Source organism: Vigna umbellata, chromosome 3 (assembly GCF_029865625.1).
Source record: "Vigna umbellata cultivar VRB3 chromosome 3, Vumbellata_1.0, whole genome shotgun sequence".
In the NCBI taxonomy this organism is placed as follows: Eukaryota; Viridiplantae; Streptophyta; class Magnoliopsida; order Fabales; family Fabaceae; genus Vigna; species Vigna umbellata.
The window spans coordinates 53330661-53348882 of NC_142167.1; the positions used below are offsets into that span (position 1 = coordinate 53330661).

General features: G+C 31.0%; 3 protein-coding genes and 1 pseudogene across 6 annotated transcripts; all 4 read right to left on the reverse strand.

Annotated features, from left to right (window-relative positions):
• Nucleotides 1-828: 828 nt before the first annotated feature.
• On the reverse strand, nucleotides 829-3478 carry LOC124842339 (uncharacterized). Its single transcript, XM_088111102.1, has 3 exons — nucleotides 3461-3478; nucleotides 1815-1882; nucleotides 829-1709 (listed from the first exon to the last, which is right to left on the reverse strand). The coding sequence occupies exons 2-3, from the start codon at nucleotides 1815-1817 to the stop codon at nucleotides 942-944; spliced, it is 771 nt and encodes a 256-aa protein (XP_087967228.1). The 5' UTR covers nucleotides 1818-1882; nucleotides 3461-3478; the 3' UTR covers nucleotides 829-941.
• A 1895-nt stretch (nucleotides 3479-5373) lies between these two features.
• On the reverse strand, nucleotides 5374-7766 carry LOC148202936 (pentatricopeptide repeat-containing protein At2g22410, mitochondrial pseudogene; annotated as a pseudogene).
• A 1645-nt stretch (nucleotides 7767-9411) lies between these two features.
• Nucleotides 9412-12081, reverse strand: LOC124847911 (GDSL esterase/lipase At2g03980-like). 4 transcript variants are annotated; one of them, XM_088108830.1, is made up of 6 exons: nucleotides 11805-12081; nucleotides 11393-11602; nucleotides 10993-11117; nucleotides 10686-10907; nucleotides 10129-10381; nucleotides 9412-9702 (listed from the first exon to the last, which is right to left on the reverse strand). In XM_088108830.1, exons 2-6 carry the CDS (start codon nucleotides 11448-11450, stop codon nucleotides 9488-9490), a joined length of 873 nt encoding a protein of 290 aa, XP_087964956.1. In that variant the 5' UTR covers nucleotides 11451-11602; nucleotides 11805-12081; the 3' UTR covers nucleotides 9412-9487. The 4 variants fall into 4 exon arrangements, with proteins under 4 accessions (XP_087964956.1, XP_087964955.1, XP_087964954.1 ...); XM_088108829.1 differs by having other exon boundaries at nucleotides 11393-11676; XM_088108828.1 differs by having other exon boundaries at nucleotides 11393-11712.
• A 4079-nt stretch (nucleotides 12082-16160) lies between these two features.
• Nucleotides 16161-18156, reverse strand: LOC124847910 (uncharacterized). The gene is made up of 5 exons (XM_047325500.2): nucleotides 17738-18156; nucleotides 17509-17566; nucleotides 17313-17396; nucleotides 17077-17218; nucleotides 16161-16961 (listed from the first exon to the last, which is right to left on the reverse strand). The coding sequence occupies exons 1-5, from the start codon at nucleotides 18072-18074 to the stop codon at nucleotides 16683-16685; spliced, it is 900 nt and encodes a 299-aa protein (XP_047181456.2). The 5' UTR covers nucleotides 18075-18156; the 3' UTR covers nucleotides 16161-16682.
• Between the last annotated feature and the right edge of the window lie 66 nt (nucleotides 18157-18222).

Below are 18222 nucleotides of genomic sequence, written 5' to 3' on the forward strand. Positions count from 1 at the left end.
TTTATTAACTGTTTACCCTTTCAAATTTATCGCACTCTGTTAATATCTTTAGTAAAAATAATGATTTAAGGCATGTTATGTACATCAAAAGTACAATCTAAAAACATGAACACTAAATTTCAACTAAAAAATTATGAGATTAAAATGTCATAACGAGATGGAATGATATGTTTATATCTTTAAGAACTGTAAATAATTTTAATTATCCATAAGTATTTGTGTGTAGTCTTAAATTGTTTAATGCTATCTTTGTATTTTCTTTTTCAATTTATTCAATTGCTTTAAAATTATTGAAATGCTTTGCCAAGCATTACGCATGGTTAAAAGTTTTGTAACTATAGTAGAAATCTAATTGAAAGAAAAAACTTATTTTAGTGTTTATTCTAAAAGAACAACAGATAAATTTGATGCTTACTTATCTAGTCTAAGAGAATTAATTATTTTTACTTTTGTACAATTAAAAAAAAATCTTTTAAATTACTGAATAAATAAGGTACCTGTGTTTGCCAACATGAGTAGGTAAAAATCTATTATACATCAGGATTTAACACAAATGACAAGTTTTAAATCAACATTAACAATTTGTAGGTTGTGGCCTAGAAAACCATTATTGGATCTTGAACAAATGTCAAAATAGAGAGGTTATGAAAGTAAAGATAAGTATATCGATTGGAAAATAATCTAATTAAACGGAATAAAAAAAGCAAAGAAAATTTTAGAAGAAACTACTAAGAAAGACCTTGCTAAAAGTGGTTTTTTTTTTTGTGAAAAAATAGCTTTTCACAAAGTTTTGATAATAGTCAATTGATCCACAAAGCTGACCTCAACTAACAGGGAGAATTGGTCGTTGTATTTATAAGGCCTTCTGAATGCCATGGCAATGCAAACATAACAGTTGTCAGACAAAACATCCTAGTATCAGAAATCATTTGTTTTCTCAATCAGCACTTGTCACTATCGGTGCCTCTCCAAAATGAAAATAAAGGAATCTGTGTAAGCAAGGAGCCTATGAATCCAGAAGCAGATTGGTTTGGTTCATCCTTTCCAATATCAAAATCCCGCCAGAACTTGATGATATGGAGACTTTCTTCCTCTGTGGATCTTTGAACAACAATCTTTGAACTATATCCTTTCTTTCTCATTTGTTGGCATATCTCAGAAGGATTGTTTGCAGTGAGGGTCACCATGTATAGCCATCCCTTTTCTGACAAAAGGCGGTCTGCAACCGGCAAAATCTTATCGATAACACTTCGGCCGTTCTCCCCGCCGGCCCAAGATGAGGTAATACCTTCAACACCAACTTCGTCTTCAGGGGTAGGCACATAAGGAGGATTCACAACCATAACATCAACCAACCCTGCCAAACGCTCCTCTAGTCCAGCTGCAATATCTGTTACTACCAACTCAGCACCCACTCCATGTGCTTCCATAGTCTTTTGGGTCACCTCCACTGCATGAGGGTTGATATCGGTCGCAATATAGTTGACACCATAACCTTCCTGCCCCAGAATAAGAGCAAGGGAAGTGATGACATATCCACTTCCACAACCTATCTCCATGCACAATGATGGATGATTTTCCAGCAGGTTACAGCGATCAGCTAGAAGAGCATCAACCAGTGCAAAAGAATCATCACATGGCTCATAAACCTCCTGATGGGAACTTACAAGGCGAATTTGAGCAGTTCTTGGTAATTCTTTGTATGAAGCCTATCAATGAACAGATAACTATCAGTAAACCTGAAAGGTCAACCCAATTCACAGGTAAAAAGGGTCTGGGGAAGTAGCAGCAACAAAAGATTTGGCCCACCATACCATTTTACAGGTGTTCACTTTGGCATTGATAAACGGATGACCTTTATTGAATCCAGCTCTGACTGGCACTGCTCAATTTCAAGACAATTTACAATATCAATTTCTTCCTACTCCCTGAGCCAGAAACGGCAGAATAATTTAGTTGTTGATTTTAATATTAAAAAAAACAGTAACATGAAGCAGTAGAAAAAATAAACTAAAAAGTGAACAATGCAAGGAAGTAAACGTGAGTAGATACGTGTGAATCTTGTATGGAAGCATTATATGTGAACCCAAGAGGCAGAAATAGAGAGCGTCAGTAACTAGATTTGGACAAATGTTTTAAACAAATATTCTCTTTTTGTCTTGTTGATGCAGTATATTGATAAGATAAAATCATGCTTTCAAATGCAAGCATAATCGAATCCAATATACAAGAGCCAAGAGTTTTGGAGACGGATTCAGTGATTTTTTCCAAAAAAAAAAAAATAACCGTAAATTTAGTTAATTTTTGTGTGAATGACCGACTTCAATTTTCCAAAAAAACACTATAAAAGAAACCAATTAAAAATTAAGGAAAGTTAACTAAAGTTACTTCACTGAAACCGTCCCCAAGAGTTTTATATATAAGTATTCAGAATTTCTTTAAATTGACCTTTTCATCCAGTAGAGTCTAGAAGTAGAACTATCGCATGAAGTCATTTAAGGTAGGAGTCCAACACCCCAATTTTTGCTAGCATTCTCCAAAATCTACATGACATCATTCGAATTAATGTTCTAACTAATGATTACGATAGTTGGTTCTGGTTCTGTACCATACGATTGTTTCTTTGGCACGGAGAATCATAAAATTTAGTCTTGAACAATCTTATAATAGAAATCATATCACTAGATCAATCATTGATCAAGTTAAATATTTGAAACAATAACAGATCACAACCAAGCCATGAGTTGCATCCGAGAGTTGACCATCATATCGAGGAAACTTTAAGCAAGGACAATAACTGGGGGAAAACAAGTAAAAATAATATGATAATCCAACATATTAAAATCAATTTCCACAGTTTTTAATCTCCAAGACACAACAATGGAGCTTGGACATTTCACACTTTTCTTTTGTGATAGTGTCTTCATCAAAGTAGAATGCTGAATGAAAAGTACAAGAAAAGGGAACTCATGCAACTTCCAACAATGGGAGAGAGTGAAGTGAATCCAATGCATTCATAAACACATTCTTGTTTAGAAATGTGTAATATTTGACACAGTTTAGTACAAGGACTGGTGTCTTTAACATGATGCCATCAGATTGAATCAATTCTAATTGTTGAATATATAGTAAAAAATATATATGTAATTAATCTCCCTTGTATTGAATGTACAAATAAGATACTTTATTTATAATAAAAGAAATTTTTGGCAAAATTCAAAATACAAATAAAAGATAATAACAAACTAATTAAAGATAAAAGATAAAGATAAGATATCAATCTAAGATATCTAATAATCTACTATATTTAATATTCCTCTTTAGGTGCATACAAATCGTATGTACCAAACTTGTTACTAATATAATCAATAAAGACTTAACGGAAATATATGTTTCTACACTCTAGTGAAACCAAATTATTAATGATTTACAAAAACGACATAGAAGACAAAATACCTACCCAGGAGATTTTCTTGAGCAATAAATCTGAGAGGTTACTTCATATAAAATCTCTTCTTGCAAATCGCTATTGAAGAATGCATAATTGACATTTAGTGGATAAAGAAACCATTGTTAAAGAGCCACCATAGTTATAAATAAACTAACAAAAACTATCTTTGTCAAAGGAGAAAAACATACATGGACGGGTCAAACGCACTCGTAACAAAAGAGACAACATAAGATATCTAATAATCTAATATATCTAATACTAATTAAATCAATAAGTGAAGAGAATACAGTGAACATGTGGATGGTTAACAAAGAATATTTGATGATGTAGATAACAAGTCTTCAAGTTTTCCAATTATGACACTGAAGTAGAGCCACACACAATAGTCAAAAACCCATTCTGTAATATCACTCCATAATAAACTTACAAGTTATATAGAGAGGCATAAGAAGATTGAAAAACCCAGTGAAAAGACGCGTGACAGTGACAGGAGAAATATGTCTTCATATTATTTACATGTATTTTCTAAGGTGGGATACCCTTGATAAAACGAACAATAGGTACAAGCTATCTAGGGAAGAGTGTAACTAAATGGGCAAATCAAATAGAGAAAACAAACTGGCAAGTTAAGGAAAAAAAATTATCTTCATAAGCAGGAATGTCACATGTAAATACAAGACACTCCAGTTGCGTGGTGTGGTCAGTGAAACCAGAAATTCATAAATCTGTTCAGACTGTGGATGTAACACATTCTTCACCACAAACTCATGCCTAATGCTATTGATTTCGATTGAGCTGCAACCAGGAGTCTTTTGATGGCAAACAATGAATACTCAAATAGGGTAAGAAGAGAATAACATGGACATGTGGATAAAGTAGACGTAACAAACTCACCGGCGGTCGCCACCTTCGCACCCGCCTTCCTCGAGACTCTCTGCGATCGCAGCCCTCGTTGATGCCGGTGCTCTCCACCTCGCTGCCCTCGCTCGTCGCCCTTGCTGCTGCCTTTTTCCTTCCACTCCTTATTCTAGTCGTGTCTGTTTTTTATGTTTTACTATTGTGCTTTCTATCTAGGATATATTTAGAATTTGAAGAATCTATTTAGGGTTTATTTAGAATTTGAAAAAAAAAATGGGATGACCATTTTTTATAAATTTATTAGTTGTTTCATATATGAGTATTTTATGAATTATCATTTTTCTTTTACAATTGAATTATGAACCCATTTTATAAATCATATATAAGTTACTTTTTCAGAAAAAGACAGCATGAAGGGTGTCCAAAAAATTCAAAATCAAAAAAAGAAGAAATGAAAATACAAAGTATGTTGAATCTTTTGTTGCTGAAATCATCGAGTGAATAACTTTTCAAAAAAATGTTGTAAGTGTTTGACAAATGTGGAAGTTCTAAGTGTTTCCACAATTCAATGTTTTCATTGCATATAATGAGCATATGTCTCCTTTTGACATATCTCGTGTATCACCAAAATTTATCATCTTTTTGGATGAAAAATAAATTGTCCTAATAGACGTCAATCGTTGTCCAAGATGGTAAATGAGAATACTACAGTGGGATAGTTGGTTTTCAAAACAGTTCTCTTAGGTTGATGGAATGATCACGAACATCAAAAGGCAAAAAAAGTGAATGAAAAAAAAGAATGGTAAAAAAAAATGATAAAGAAAAAACATAAGAGCGGCATGGGTTGGATACCATCAATTTTTGTGTAGGAGTTAATCTTTATGAAAAATAAGGGAATCAGGATTCAAAATGATGTATGACCATCTTTTTTTCTAAATAATAATAATAATAATTTGAATTACCCATTGCACCTTCTTTAAGCTAAAAGCAATATTTCTTTCAAATTGTCCCCGCTCCAGGATTAACAACATGATATGTTCACCTCAAGTCATAATGATCTAAATGCAAAGAGAAGTCAATCGAAGATGAAAATGATTCAAGATTTCAAATCAAATTGGGTCAAGATCAAGGAGATGTAAGAAAAATGAAATGTGGAAAAGAATTATGAAGCGATAGCAATATGAAGGAAAAATTATGAAAAGTTGAAAAATGAGAAAAATGATCAAAGATTTCGAGGACAATCAAGACAACATCATACTAATAATCCTAATGTCAAAAGTAAACTCATCAACATTTCATTTGGGCCTTCATACCCTTTTTTTCAAAACCCTTTCGACCCTTGACCATGTTACAAGCCTAATAAAGTCCATATGCTGAAAGTTTTCTTAACTCTATTCAATATAAGTACAAACCTCATTTTAAGAAGAGCATATTAGCATATAAATAAGTAAAAACCTCAATTTATAAATTATTTTTATAATTTTAAATTAGATATAAAGTTCATTTCTTGATACATATAAACTAATCGAGTATTAAAGTAACATCAACAAATATATTATGTCTTTTAAAAAGAATGGTGAATCCACATTCCTACATCAAGTGATCCTAGTTGTGAATATGCAGCAAAGCATTTAACCATTGAATCCATATTAAATAGAGATGAGAAAATTTTCACTTAATGAATGCAAAATTCACCTTATAAGTCACTTAATTAAGCATAAAGTCCATTTCTTGATACATGTCAACTAAAGCAGTACTAAAGTAACATCAACAAAAATACTGTCTTTTAAAAAGAATGGTGAATCCACAATACTACATCCTACGTCAAGTGATCCTAGTTGTGAACATGCAGACAAGCATTTAACCTTAGTAACTTTGTCAAGTTTGATATTCTTAATTTGCATTTCATGGAACAGAGACTATGCCTAATTACTATTCTTAGCTTGGACAACCACTAATGATTGCATTCCAAGGCACAACACCCTTCTCTGGAATTTTATACAAAAGTTCCAGGGCGACATCCAAAAAACCAAATCTGGCATATCCCAAAACCATTGTAGTCCATTAAACAACGGTCTTATGTGCCATGTTATCAAATAGACTTCGTGCAGCCAAGTGGTCTCCACACTTGACATGCATCTCCATAAGTGAATTACTGAGTGGGATTGCCAATTGAAGGCCATGCACTTTATCATAAAGATGAAATTTTCAGCCAAGATTCAAATCCTGCAGTTGAGAACAAGAAGAAATTATCCCAATCATTCTAATCTCATTTGGTTTCACTTTATCTGCCACCATATTTCCCTGTAGAGATTTTTAGCCTTATTAGCCAGCCCTCTTCTAACAGATCTCGCAATCATATTCAATGTTACTAGAACACAACCATGATTGAACACATCATACGCTGCCTTCAACTCTCCATACGAGAGTAGCACAGTTATTGATGCATGGTGCACAAATATATCAAATTGAAAACCAAACCTCCACACATGCCCAAGTACAGTATAGCCAACAATTCATAGATGTGAAAGAAAAAGCCTTGATCAAGAGAGGATAAGCATGATTGTGGTTTTATAATACCACATTGAAACATTCTCTTGTGCACCAAACCAAAATAGGTCCTTCTAAGTCCCGCTTTACACAAATCCCCTAATTGTCACATTCCAAGAAAATACATTTGGTTTTCGGATCCAATACAGTACAATACTCAAGGGCCTGTAATTTACATAAAGCACAGAACGTAACAAGGCGACAGATCGTCAATCAAGCCTTTCCAAGGTCTGGATTTGCTTCAACTAGAGAAAGGATTGGCACCTTTCCAAGAGAGAAAGGAGAGGGTTGTTTTGAACGAAGCTGTGGAAGGTGTTCCAATCAAGGGTTTCCCACAAGGAGAGAAGGGAGGAGTGCAAAAAGAGCAAATGAGGCTTAAAAGTGGGATTTTGAAAGGGGTATATGAATCTGAGTTTGTTGACAAATAGGATAAACATGGCTTAACAATCTATGAAAGTAAGTTCCGGTGCTTGTTTTCTTACAGGAACCAGGTACTACTCTTTTTCGAGGCCAAAAAGTGGTGTTGCTGAGGGGTATCAGAATCTGAATTAGTAGACAAGCAGAATAAACATGGCTTCAAAATGATCCATGAAAGTAAGTTCGAGTGCTGGTTCACTCATATGAACATGGTACCATTCATTATGCAAAAGTAACATAAATTATCAACAATTGAATGCTTTTAATCTGAAGTTATTGAAAGGCAATAATATTCTGTGTCGTTTCTCCTAAGTCCTATATATACATACATACATACATATATATATATATATATATATATATACACACACATATAGAAACATATGGATGGATATAGAAATAACAAGTGCGAAGAAACAAAATTATATTTGTACATACAGAAGGATTGAGATGAGTTAGGGTGGATAAAGAGAGAGAAGAAGAAGAAGGGGCTTACCGTTACCGCTAGTGAAGAAGATGAAGTGTGGTTTTGGTTTGGGAAGGTTTGGAGTTTTCGCGTAATGGCAAGAATGGATTGGGGTGAAATTGTGTTGTCTGCTTTTGCAGGTTGGGTTTTCTTCTTTATCACAGCGAGTAAATAAAATATAACTTTTGTTTCTTTATGAACTAAAATAAACTTTTATAATCTTCAGAATTAATTTCGTGAATTGGATTAAAAAATTTGACTTTTGTAAATTTTAGTAAAAAACTCTAAAATTGCAAACTATATTATTGGTTAACGTATTAACTATCACATTAAAATATAAATGTAAGTTAAACTTAAATTAAAATTAAGTTTAATTAAATTTTAAATTCATAATAAGTTTGAATATTTTTTAATTTAATTTTTATTAATTTTTTCTGTATGAGATACTCGAAAATTTTATATTTTTTAATTAAGATTATTTTGTTTATTTTTTTCATTAATTAGATTATATGATTATTCTCTAACTTTATCATATCTTACTTATGTTAAAAGAAGTGAGAGTTTTAAATTAATATAAAAAATATTAAACAACAAAAGTCAAATCTATTTATATTAATCATAATATTATTTTATAATACTTAGAAAATTCTCACATTTTATTTTTTGATATGCATATATATAAAAATAAAATGACAATTAAATCATAAAAAATTAATTTAAAAATATAAAACTTATGAATATTCAAATAAATAGAAAATTTTAATTTGACTAAAAATATTAAAATTATTTTGACTTAAAGATAATTACTTTGATATAATTACATAAATTTTATAAAAGTTATAAAAATTATCAAAAAGATATGAGAGCTAACTAGAGGTGCAAGATGAGAATTGACAACTCAGCAATAGATGAAGAGATCGGTGTAATTGAATGCAACAATATGTGGGAGTGGTTTGATCTCAAAAAGAGTTAGTCTATTGATAGAAATCTAATGAGTAATAAGTCAACCAAAGAGAAGAACAAGTATATCATCAAGATTACAAAAAACAAGTCGCCTACTAAGAAAGCAAAGAAGAAGTTAACCACAATGAAAGCGAAGTACAAGTTGGACACGAACAAAGTGAAAGCAAAGTCAGTCATAAAGAAAGCAAAGAATCCAACTATTCATGAAAAGAACAAACACGATGTGAGAGGAATTACTACACATGAAAAAAAGCATGGTGTGAGAAGAATTATTGCACATAAGAAGTCAAGATGAAGAATGAAAGAATCGAGATGAAGAATAAAAAAAATATTTAAAGATTAATCATTAGAGACTTATGGATAGTTTGTCAATTGGTCTTTTATAGTCGTTTTTATCTATTTTTGAGTGCAATGGTCAAGAAATGTGACACTATAAAATATATTGTTCATTGTATAAAAACAACTACAAGAAGTAGTGAATGAATGTTTTTCACTAGTTTGTTCTACAATTCCAAGGGACCATTCGTTTAGCATAAAGATCTATGAAAAGAATCTTGAAATGCTTTCATAATTGGAGCTTTAATTTATGATTAATTTGGTGTTCTCTTAAGAAGACATAATTGATTTTATGTTTGATATACGATCAGTGAAATAGTCTTTAACACGTTGTTTTAGTAAACAATCAGTATTTTGAGATTATGACGACTTTTGTAATACATAGTTCTATGATTTCAAGGGACGGATTGTCACAAATCCTTTTATTTGATACGACAAAGCAAACACTATGCTTGATAGAACAGTTTGAGACCCCAGTGCTTGCAAATAATCTTCTCATTGAAGCATAGCCATGCATATTCTTTGTTTGCGATTTCGGAAGGGTGGTATTGATCAAAGAAAAGATGAGTGTTTCTGTTAGGACAAGGTACAGAGCTGGGTTGGCATTTGAGATCACCATAAATGGTATTGGGGCAACAAGGTTTCCATGTTTCCACTATCCCTGCAAATAAAAGTAATATTAGCTATTCAAGTGTGCTTATGAAGTTGACTTTAAGATTGAATATAAAACTAAATATTAATGGTTAATCGTAGAACAATATAAAATAACAAATTTTAATGAGATAGATTATTTTAATATTATGTTAAAAAATAGATTTTAAATCTAATTTAACCTTACACAATCAACTTGTAAAATGAAATTTACAGTTATATCGTAAATTAGTTTTATCTCTCGTTATCTGATTATTTCTAATTGAGTAGAGACTTCCAATATATTAAACTAGATCCTTCATATTAACTATTCACAAGTTAGTTTTAATATTTTTTTAAATTGTTTCTTTTAAAACTTTTGCATATTGAAAATGTTTGTAAAGATTTTCTCCAACAAACTTCTGTTGATGATGAATGCATTTTGGTTTCTTCTTACCATAATAACTTCCAATTTTCCGCATTTTCTTAAGGAACCCATAGAGATCTGCATGTATAAAGGTGAAGCCAGGAAGGTTTGATTGGAGCTCATGGAGTACTTCACGCAACTTCTTATTGTAAAAGGTGATCGCTTTGTTTATTTTCTCATCACATTTTCCCATTGGTCTTGTGTGGATAGCTTTTGATGGAAAGCAACCTGCTGGGGGAATGTTGTTCAAGATAAATTTTCTTGCTCCTAGGCCATACATTGTCTGCAAGAAAACAAAGACATGAAATATAAAGAAATAGTCGAAGATTGCATGCTTATTCAAATATGACTAAATCATAATATTTATTTCGATCTTATCTTATAAATGAATATTGTGAAATTGAGTTAGACATTAGGATCTCTCCAAATCAAGTTCATTGAGGCTATTATCTGTGTTCTCTTATCCCACTTAAAATCTAACGCTATATTCAACATGTTCATTCTTGCCGGAAAAGTTCTTATGAAAAAATGCAATCAGAAATATTTTTAGTAACTTTGTTGTCAATTCTGTCACATGAAATATTTACCTTGACGCGCAGGGTTATTTCACTAAGAAGGAAAAAAGCAAAGCTCTTGTTGCCGCGGAAGGTTCCGTTGTGGAAATAATCATTCACCCCAGTAGAGACGAAAAACAAGGATTCAGAAATATGCTTCTCTAATTCTTCATTCTCAGTGAACATCTTTGGCAAATTATGCGTAATAGTCCTATGGAAGAACTTAATTTGTTTGTCTAGTGTCAAAGACGTATCCTGCAACCAAAAGGGTACATCATGTTAAAGACAAAAAGTACCTGAGTACTGATGAACATCAAAAACAGGTGCGACATTAACTTACGTTGTTGGTATCTGGAAGAACACCAGACCCAGCAGATGCATAATTAATGCCTGTGCTTACTCTGTTCCTTTGATGATTCGAAAGACCCAAGTAGGGAGGGGTTAAGGGTAGTCCTAGATGTATAGCTGCATAAAGAGAAATGACTTAGAAATATTAAAATTGGTAAACGTAATAAATTCAGAAGCAAGTCCTCCTTTACTAATTCTTATAAAATTCAGTTTAAAAATAAGTTGAATTGAAAATCAAACAAGTGGTTCTTATTATGTTATCATACCTTCAGATATTCAAGTAATGTACTTAACTTTGTGGGAAATGAAAAGGTTGTAACAATGAAGAGCAATTTATGAAACAAAGATATATTAGTTGAATCATAAGTACCCAAATGGCAGAGTAATGTTACCAAGGAAATCAGCCACAGTTTTTCCATTTGTTGCTCGTCCGGTAGGCTTGCCGTGCATGAAGTCTATACCATAAGGAAGAAAAGAGGGTCCACCACTAGGAAGATGGTTGTTGTTTCCGCAATCAACAAGAGAGTCACCAAAAACATACAAAGCAGGAATGTGTTTTGTGGGATAGGCTGCTGCTGCTGATGATAAAGGTAAGACCAAAGCTAACACAAACCAAAGGGTGAGATAGCACGTATTCATCTTGAGGCTGTATTTGGTGTAAGTGAAGGCAGAGGTGCTGGAAATGTGGTAAACTCACGAGTTAACTCGTTAACTTCATGAGATCGGATGTGAAATCTGTGGAATCGCGAGTTTGAAAGAAGAAAATGTGAAGCCAAATGGAAGTCCTTTGGAGGGAAAACTCACCTAATTAGGACTCCAATCTTTTGATATTAGGCACCTTCTTCGTTCTCCTGAGCTACATCACCCTTTCGCCATCGCGTCATTCTCTCTGGCTATCGCGCTTGCCGTCGACCATAATCTCGTAGCCGTCCTTGGCCGCGTCACTCTTTGTGCGGAGCTCCCAAACGGAGCCAGCTTCTTCTCCTTTCCAGAAAGGTCGTCGCACCACCGTGAAGCTGTGTTTCCCACCCAACAGTGAGAAGGTGTGAGGAGGCGCAGGAAATGGGATGAAAAATACAGATATCTTTTTATTTGGTACAGAATGAATATTAAAAATATATATATTAACACACTTTTATATTTATTTAATACAAAACATAAGAATTTTTATATTTATTTAACACAATATAAGAGGAAAATATCATAAAAATATAAACTAAAAAAATATTAAAAATAAATAAATAATATTAAATAAAGGTAAAAGAATTAAGTTGGCAGTCTCGTAAAAAATTTGTTATTACAATAATAGTTTGTATACATAGGTTGAATCGTTAAATAATGTAATAATCCAAGAAAACTTTAAATAATTACATTAATTAAATTAATTAATATCCATGAATTAATATTAATGAACTTTTAATAAAGTCTGATAAAGAAAAGTAACGTGGGAAAAAAATTATGCAACGTCATTAATTACGGTGTAATTGTTTTATAAATATAAAAATGAATTTCGTATTCAAATAAGCAATCTAGAAATTGTTTATAATGTATAGTAATAAAAGTTAAATTCCTGGACTTACTTAGGTGTTAGTATGTAAGAAACGGAACTTGTTATTGTTTCAAGGTACAAATTCGATTTGCTGGAATCTGAATCATAAATCACATCCAAAATTTTGCTATGATTTTCTGATGTTTGCTATTTATATGCGGGTTATTTTTTTGTTTTACAAATAATTTTTTTAATTTAAATTTATTTATTTAATAAGTGAATATTTTCAATTATTCAAAAATATATATATAATATTTATTTATGGAAATTAACAATATTAAAATAATTTAAAAATTTTATGTTAATATAAAATTAATATAAGTATTTAATATATTTCAAGTTATATATAACGATTATGAAAATTTCATCTAAACTTTTTTAGTACTTAAATTTGTGTAATTTATAATTTTGAGTAATAATAATAAGTAGTAGTAATTTTAATATTTTTCTAATAAAAAATAATAATATAAATTAACATTGTAATTAATGTGAATATAAATTGATTTCAACATAAATATTAATATTAAATTAAAATGTAAGGAATTAATCATTTTATTAATAGTGTATATTAAAAATAATAATTTAATAATTCAATAATTGAAAATGTTTGTAAATGACAAATATTATTAACTTAAATTTACAATTTTTAATAAATTTGGTATTAACTAGGAGTGTATTATTAAAAATATATTACAAGTATAATCATTTATGATAAAAAAATTTAAATATTGGAATATAATGAGAAATATTACACTTCTTGTATATTTTTAAAAAAAATTGTGCATGGTTTTCCTGAAAATATATAGTATGTATTTTTTATTTAAAAAATTACCAAAATAGGTAAAAAAAAATTAAAAATATATATCAAAATGAATCAAATATGGTGGAAAACACAAGTATACATCTGAATACATTATTTCTTGAAATTTAGTGAAAAAGCCATATATGAAAACAGGAAATTTTTTATTTATTTTTTTAAATCATGCATGATTTCTCAGCGCTGATTCAACTAATAGTACCATAATTGCTCTGAATCTTATAAACTGTTCATATTTTTCTCTAGTTTTATTTATTTAGTTTTGGTTGTGTCTCTATTAAATTTCACGCAGAACAGTTTGAAAGTGTGATTTTTTTAACCATGAAGTTAAAACAAAGAAAATAAAAAGCAAAAGGAAAGATGTGAAAGTAAGCTTGAGTCCTATAAAAAATATTAAAAGACTAAGTCATACTACTGAGATGTGCAATTACGACTTTTTTATTAAATTTAAAAAGTAAATAATTGAAGCAAAACAGCTTGTCTATTTTAGTAATTTTAAAACAAATTACCGTTTTTATAAAAAGAACCTAAGGAATGAGCCAGTGATGGCTAACAATATTTGTGAATACAAGAAGATTATGTTTTCTCTTGGTTTTAATAACAAATATGCAATTTTGCTCTTAATACGACAACAAAAAGATTTAGAGATGTTGGCACTTAAGTAGCTTGATGAAACCACTCTGATAATGACTTTACTTAAGGGAATAATTAATTTTTCACGCCATATGCAAATTCTAGTGTATAGGCTTGTTGGACTTTTCAAAAATATGAGTACTGTACTTAGTTTTACGTGTTTATTGATTCATATCCATTTTGATGAATCTGATTACCCAGACAAAAACAATTACACTGTGTAGAATTCTTTTTCTATCATTAAATTTGTTTTCAAATGTTATTTGTGGCCGAAATGTAAATCATTAATATCATATTTAACCTAAAATTTGTGTTTCTTTTTTGGTTACGGTATAAGCAATTATCATGACAAACCATCAATTCAATTTTGTTATCACTTTTTCATTGAGAGGCAGTTCATTAGACACTTATTGAGAGATTATATATATATATATATATATATAACATTTAATCTTATTATATATTGACATATTTTTAATCTAAAATAGTAAGATATTAAGTTTATGAATTTTTATTTTATATGGTGTATAATTTTGTCATTATTATATGAGACTTAAATTTACATTTGGATTTTTTCCAACAACCTTGCTCCTTCTTATATCTCTCCTTCAAATTTCCAATGTCTCCAATCACTCAATTCATCTAGTTAATCCTTGGTTGAGAATAGACAATAAATGTTATAATGATTGGATCATATGTCATATCTAGTCAATAATCTCTATTTAAAACATTTACATGTATTTTTATTGTTCATAATTTTCGTAAGTGTGTATCCTGATTTAGAGTTTCCTAAGTAGCCATTTGTTACCTTAATCCTTTCTTAGTCATCATTGATCTGTTTTACTAGAACAATATTGCCTATGTGTGAATCCGATTTTATACTATATATCCTATGTTGATTTTAGAGTCGAAGTCATCTCGCGTCCTCGGTCTCCTGTACGTGACCAATATTAATCAGCATAAACTCTATTAATTAGTTTAGATATTTGGATGTTAGATGTCAAGGATAAATTCGTTCACTTTTTTTTTCTTTGTATTTTTTGTTCGTATTAATAAGTTTCACTCTCTTATTTTTTTTCATGTTTTATTCAAAATTTTGTATCTTTAACTAAATTTTAATTGTTTGAGAAATAAATTAAAATATAGGAAGTTTCAAATTTATGTTAACCTTTTAAAGTTTCTATTATAATATTAAATTTCTCATTTTAACATAAGGTACAAAAAGTATGTTAGAACCTAAGGGTAAAAGTACACGTTCTGAGTAAATGTTATGTGTAGAAGAGACAAAGTAAACGTTTAGGTGTAAATGATTTGTATAAATAAGTTAGAATAGACTATCTAAGTGGATTTCATTATTTTATTATTGAAACCCTTGAGTTATAAAAAGAAAAAAACAAGTGATCGAGCTCCATTTTACAAATATTACCTTTGTAAACATATTTATGTTTTCTTCTTCTCGATTCTCTCTAGATTTCTGACCAAGTTGTTCATTCATTTGAAAACCTGAGAGCATCATAGGAGTTTTGGTGTAGATGGCTATCATCCAAACCAATAAGAGACTAAATTAAAGTAAGTTTTTTGAATAATTCAATTCTGTTTAGAAATTGAATGAATGATAATTATTTGATAATTGATGAAAAAAATTAACTATTAATGAACTGGAGAATCAATATTCTTCTTTAATTCGTTTACTCTCATTCTTTGTAGCATTATGTACAACAACCCTCCTTTTAATTTACTAATTTTTTTAAGTTATGCTTCTGCACTCACCTTCCAAATCTGGTTTATTGAGATTGTAATTAAATTCGTTGTCAGACAACTTTGGATTGACTAACTTGTTGACATTGTCTGTCTTTTGAAACTCTATTATAAGGACTGACGAGGTTGTTCAAGATATTTGTGACCTTTGATGAGATGATTTTGGAACATCTTCTTGGAAGGTAACGAAGGAGGTAAGTATTATAGGTTGAGACTCTCTGCGCTATGTATAAATAACAATCTATTAATTTTCCCTTTGAATGAATTAGTTAGGTTCTGACATCATGTTATATTGATGAAACTAGTCTGTTTTAGTAATATAGAAGTCATATATAAAAAGATTTAGAGATAATGAAAATCAGACTAAAAACAATTAAAACAAGATCATTTTCATTTACTAATTGGTTCGATTCACTTACCAAACCAAACATGTAATGTACAACAACCAAGGCTTCAACACTCACTCTCATCATCACTCAAATTCAATGACAAGCAAGCAACCCTTTTCAATTTATTGACAATGGCAAAGATTGACTTCATCACTATGGAAAGAAGAGAAGGAAAACTGACCCCAAAACCCAAAGAAGAAAAAGAAAGGGACTGCAAAGCTTGCATTTTCTTGTTTTTTCTTGCTAGAGTATGCATGTATGGAAAACTGTTGATACAGAAAAGAAAGAGTACAAATTGTGCAAGTAAACTGCTGAATGTTACAAAGAGAAACACCAAAACACATTGTTTAACACACTCTTATAAATACATTCCTTATTATTGATAGGATTCTTTTGCAAAATCACAAAATTGTAAGTCTCACTTTATATATAACGAGTCTTGGAGATTTGTATTTTTGAGTAACATTTAACCAATAATAGAAAATGTTTTATAAAGAGTATGTTAAAAAGTGTGTTGTTAACACTCCTCGAATATGTTACAAATGTCTCCAAGGCCTTTGTGCAAGCCTTACACATTCACTGTGCCTATGACAATCCACAAGATGATCGATTGTCAATCCTGCAGCTTGCATAAAAGAATAAACAATCACAGGACCCAAAAATTGGAAGCCACGCTTTATTAAGTCCTTACTGATCGTATCTGCTTTTGAAGTCCTTAAAGGGACATCTCTTGGATATTTGAATCTGTTAATCACTGGTTTGTGGTTTACATAACCCCATATATAGCAGCTGAATGATCCACATTCCCTCACAATCTGTGGGGTAAAATATGATTAAGTCAAAAGTTTACATAGTCATGTTGATCAAGTCACAGAAAAAACCCAATCACAAAAAAATTTATCTACATCAGATTAGTGATTTTGCTCTTACCGTCATTATGCATTTCGCATTGTCTACTATGCACCTTACTCTGCAATCGGGTAACAGAATTTCTTTGTTTGATGCTATTGCCACGATTTCTTTCTCCTCCATTTTGGCCACAGTAGTAGGATCAAATCCAGCAAAAACTTGTCTGTGTCATCATGCATAACATTTTATAGATATATTAATGAATCACAGACCAAGCAACATGAATACAAATGGAAATTTTCCTCACACAATATTACCTAAGAATTTTCTTTCTTTTTAGAATTTCTGTCCAGTTGTAATCTATCAGCAATCCTGACAATGTAAGAAGCTCGAACAATTTTCTGTTTCATGAATCAAACCGGAGTTAGATCGTGCTTATGATCGTTGTTTCAATACTAGAGCTTATTTTAATGGTAAAGAAAACGATGTACACCGTACGGAAATGTTACTTACTTGTCATCATAGGCTGGGACCCCCCAACACTCATCGTGAAATTCTATGTAAGCCTTATCTGTGCAAGTATTATATATCAATTCTGAGTCTGATTTTTCTTAGTGAAAAATATTATCAAAAGTCAAACCGTATACTGCTGGAAATAGAAATGTGACACTTTTCTTTGGTTTTATATTGAATGTTTGTATGGAGTAACCTCTGTTTGCAATGCAAAAGAAATTGATCATACCACAGTTTTTTGTGATCCAATTGCATCTTCTCAATTGACCAGGTTCAGCAGCATGTGAACTTTGTTGTTGGTGAGGAGTATTAGTAACTGCTGGTTCTCTTCTTCGATCACGAGGTGAAATCAAATTCAATGCAAATTGAAAATTGTCATCTGCTAGATTCAAAGAATCCGATAGGGAAGAGTCATCTGAGTTTTGTGACAATGATGATGATAAGGAGGATATGGAAGAAGTTGAAGAGCTTCTCTGTAGTCTAATGGGGTAGACTTTGTTGAGTTGCTTGGGGAAAAAGATTTGGCTCAATTTTCGTGACTCTTGAGAACTAGTTTTTTTCTCCATAGCATGCCTTCTTACATAGGCATACTTACTGGGAAAGACGAGGAAAAGTCTATAGTTATAAATGGGAATGATGTCAAAACGGGTTGGTACTCATAATAACACTGAGAGATTCAAAAGGAGATGGATGGCAAGTAGGAACAATTCTTAA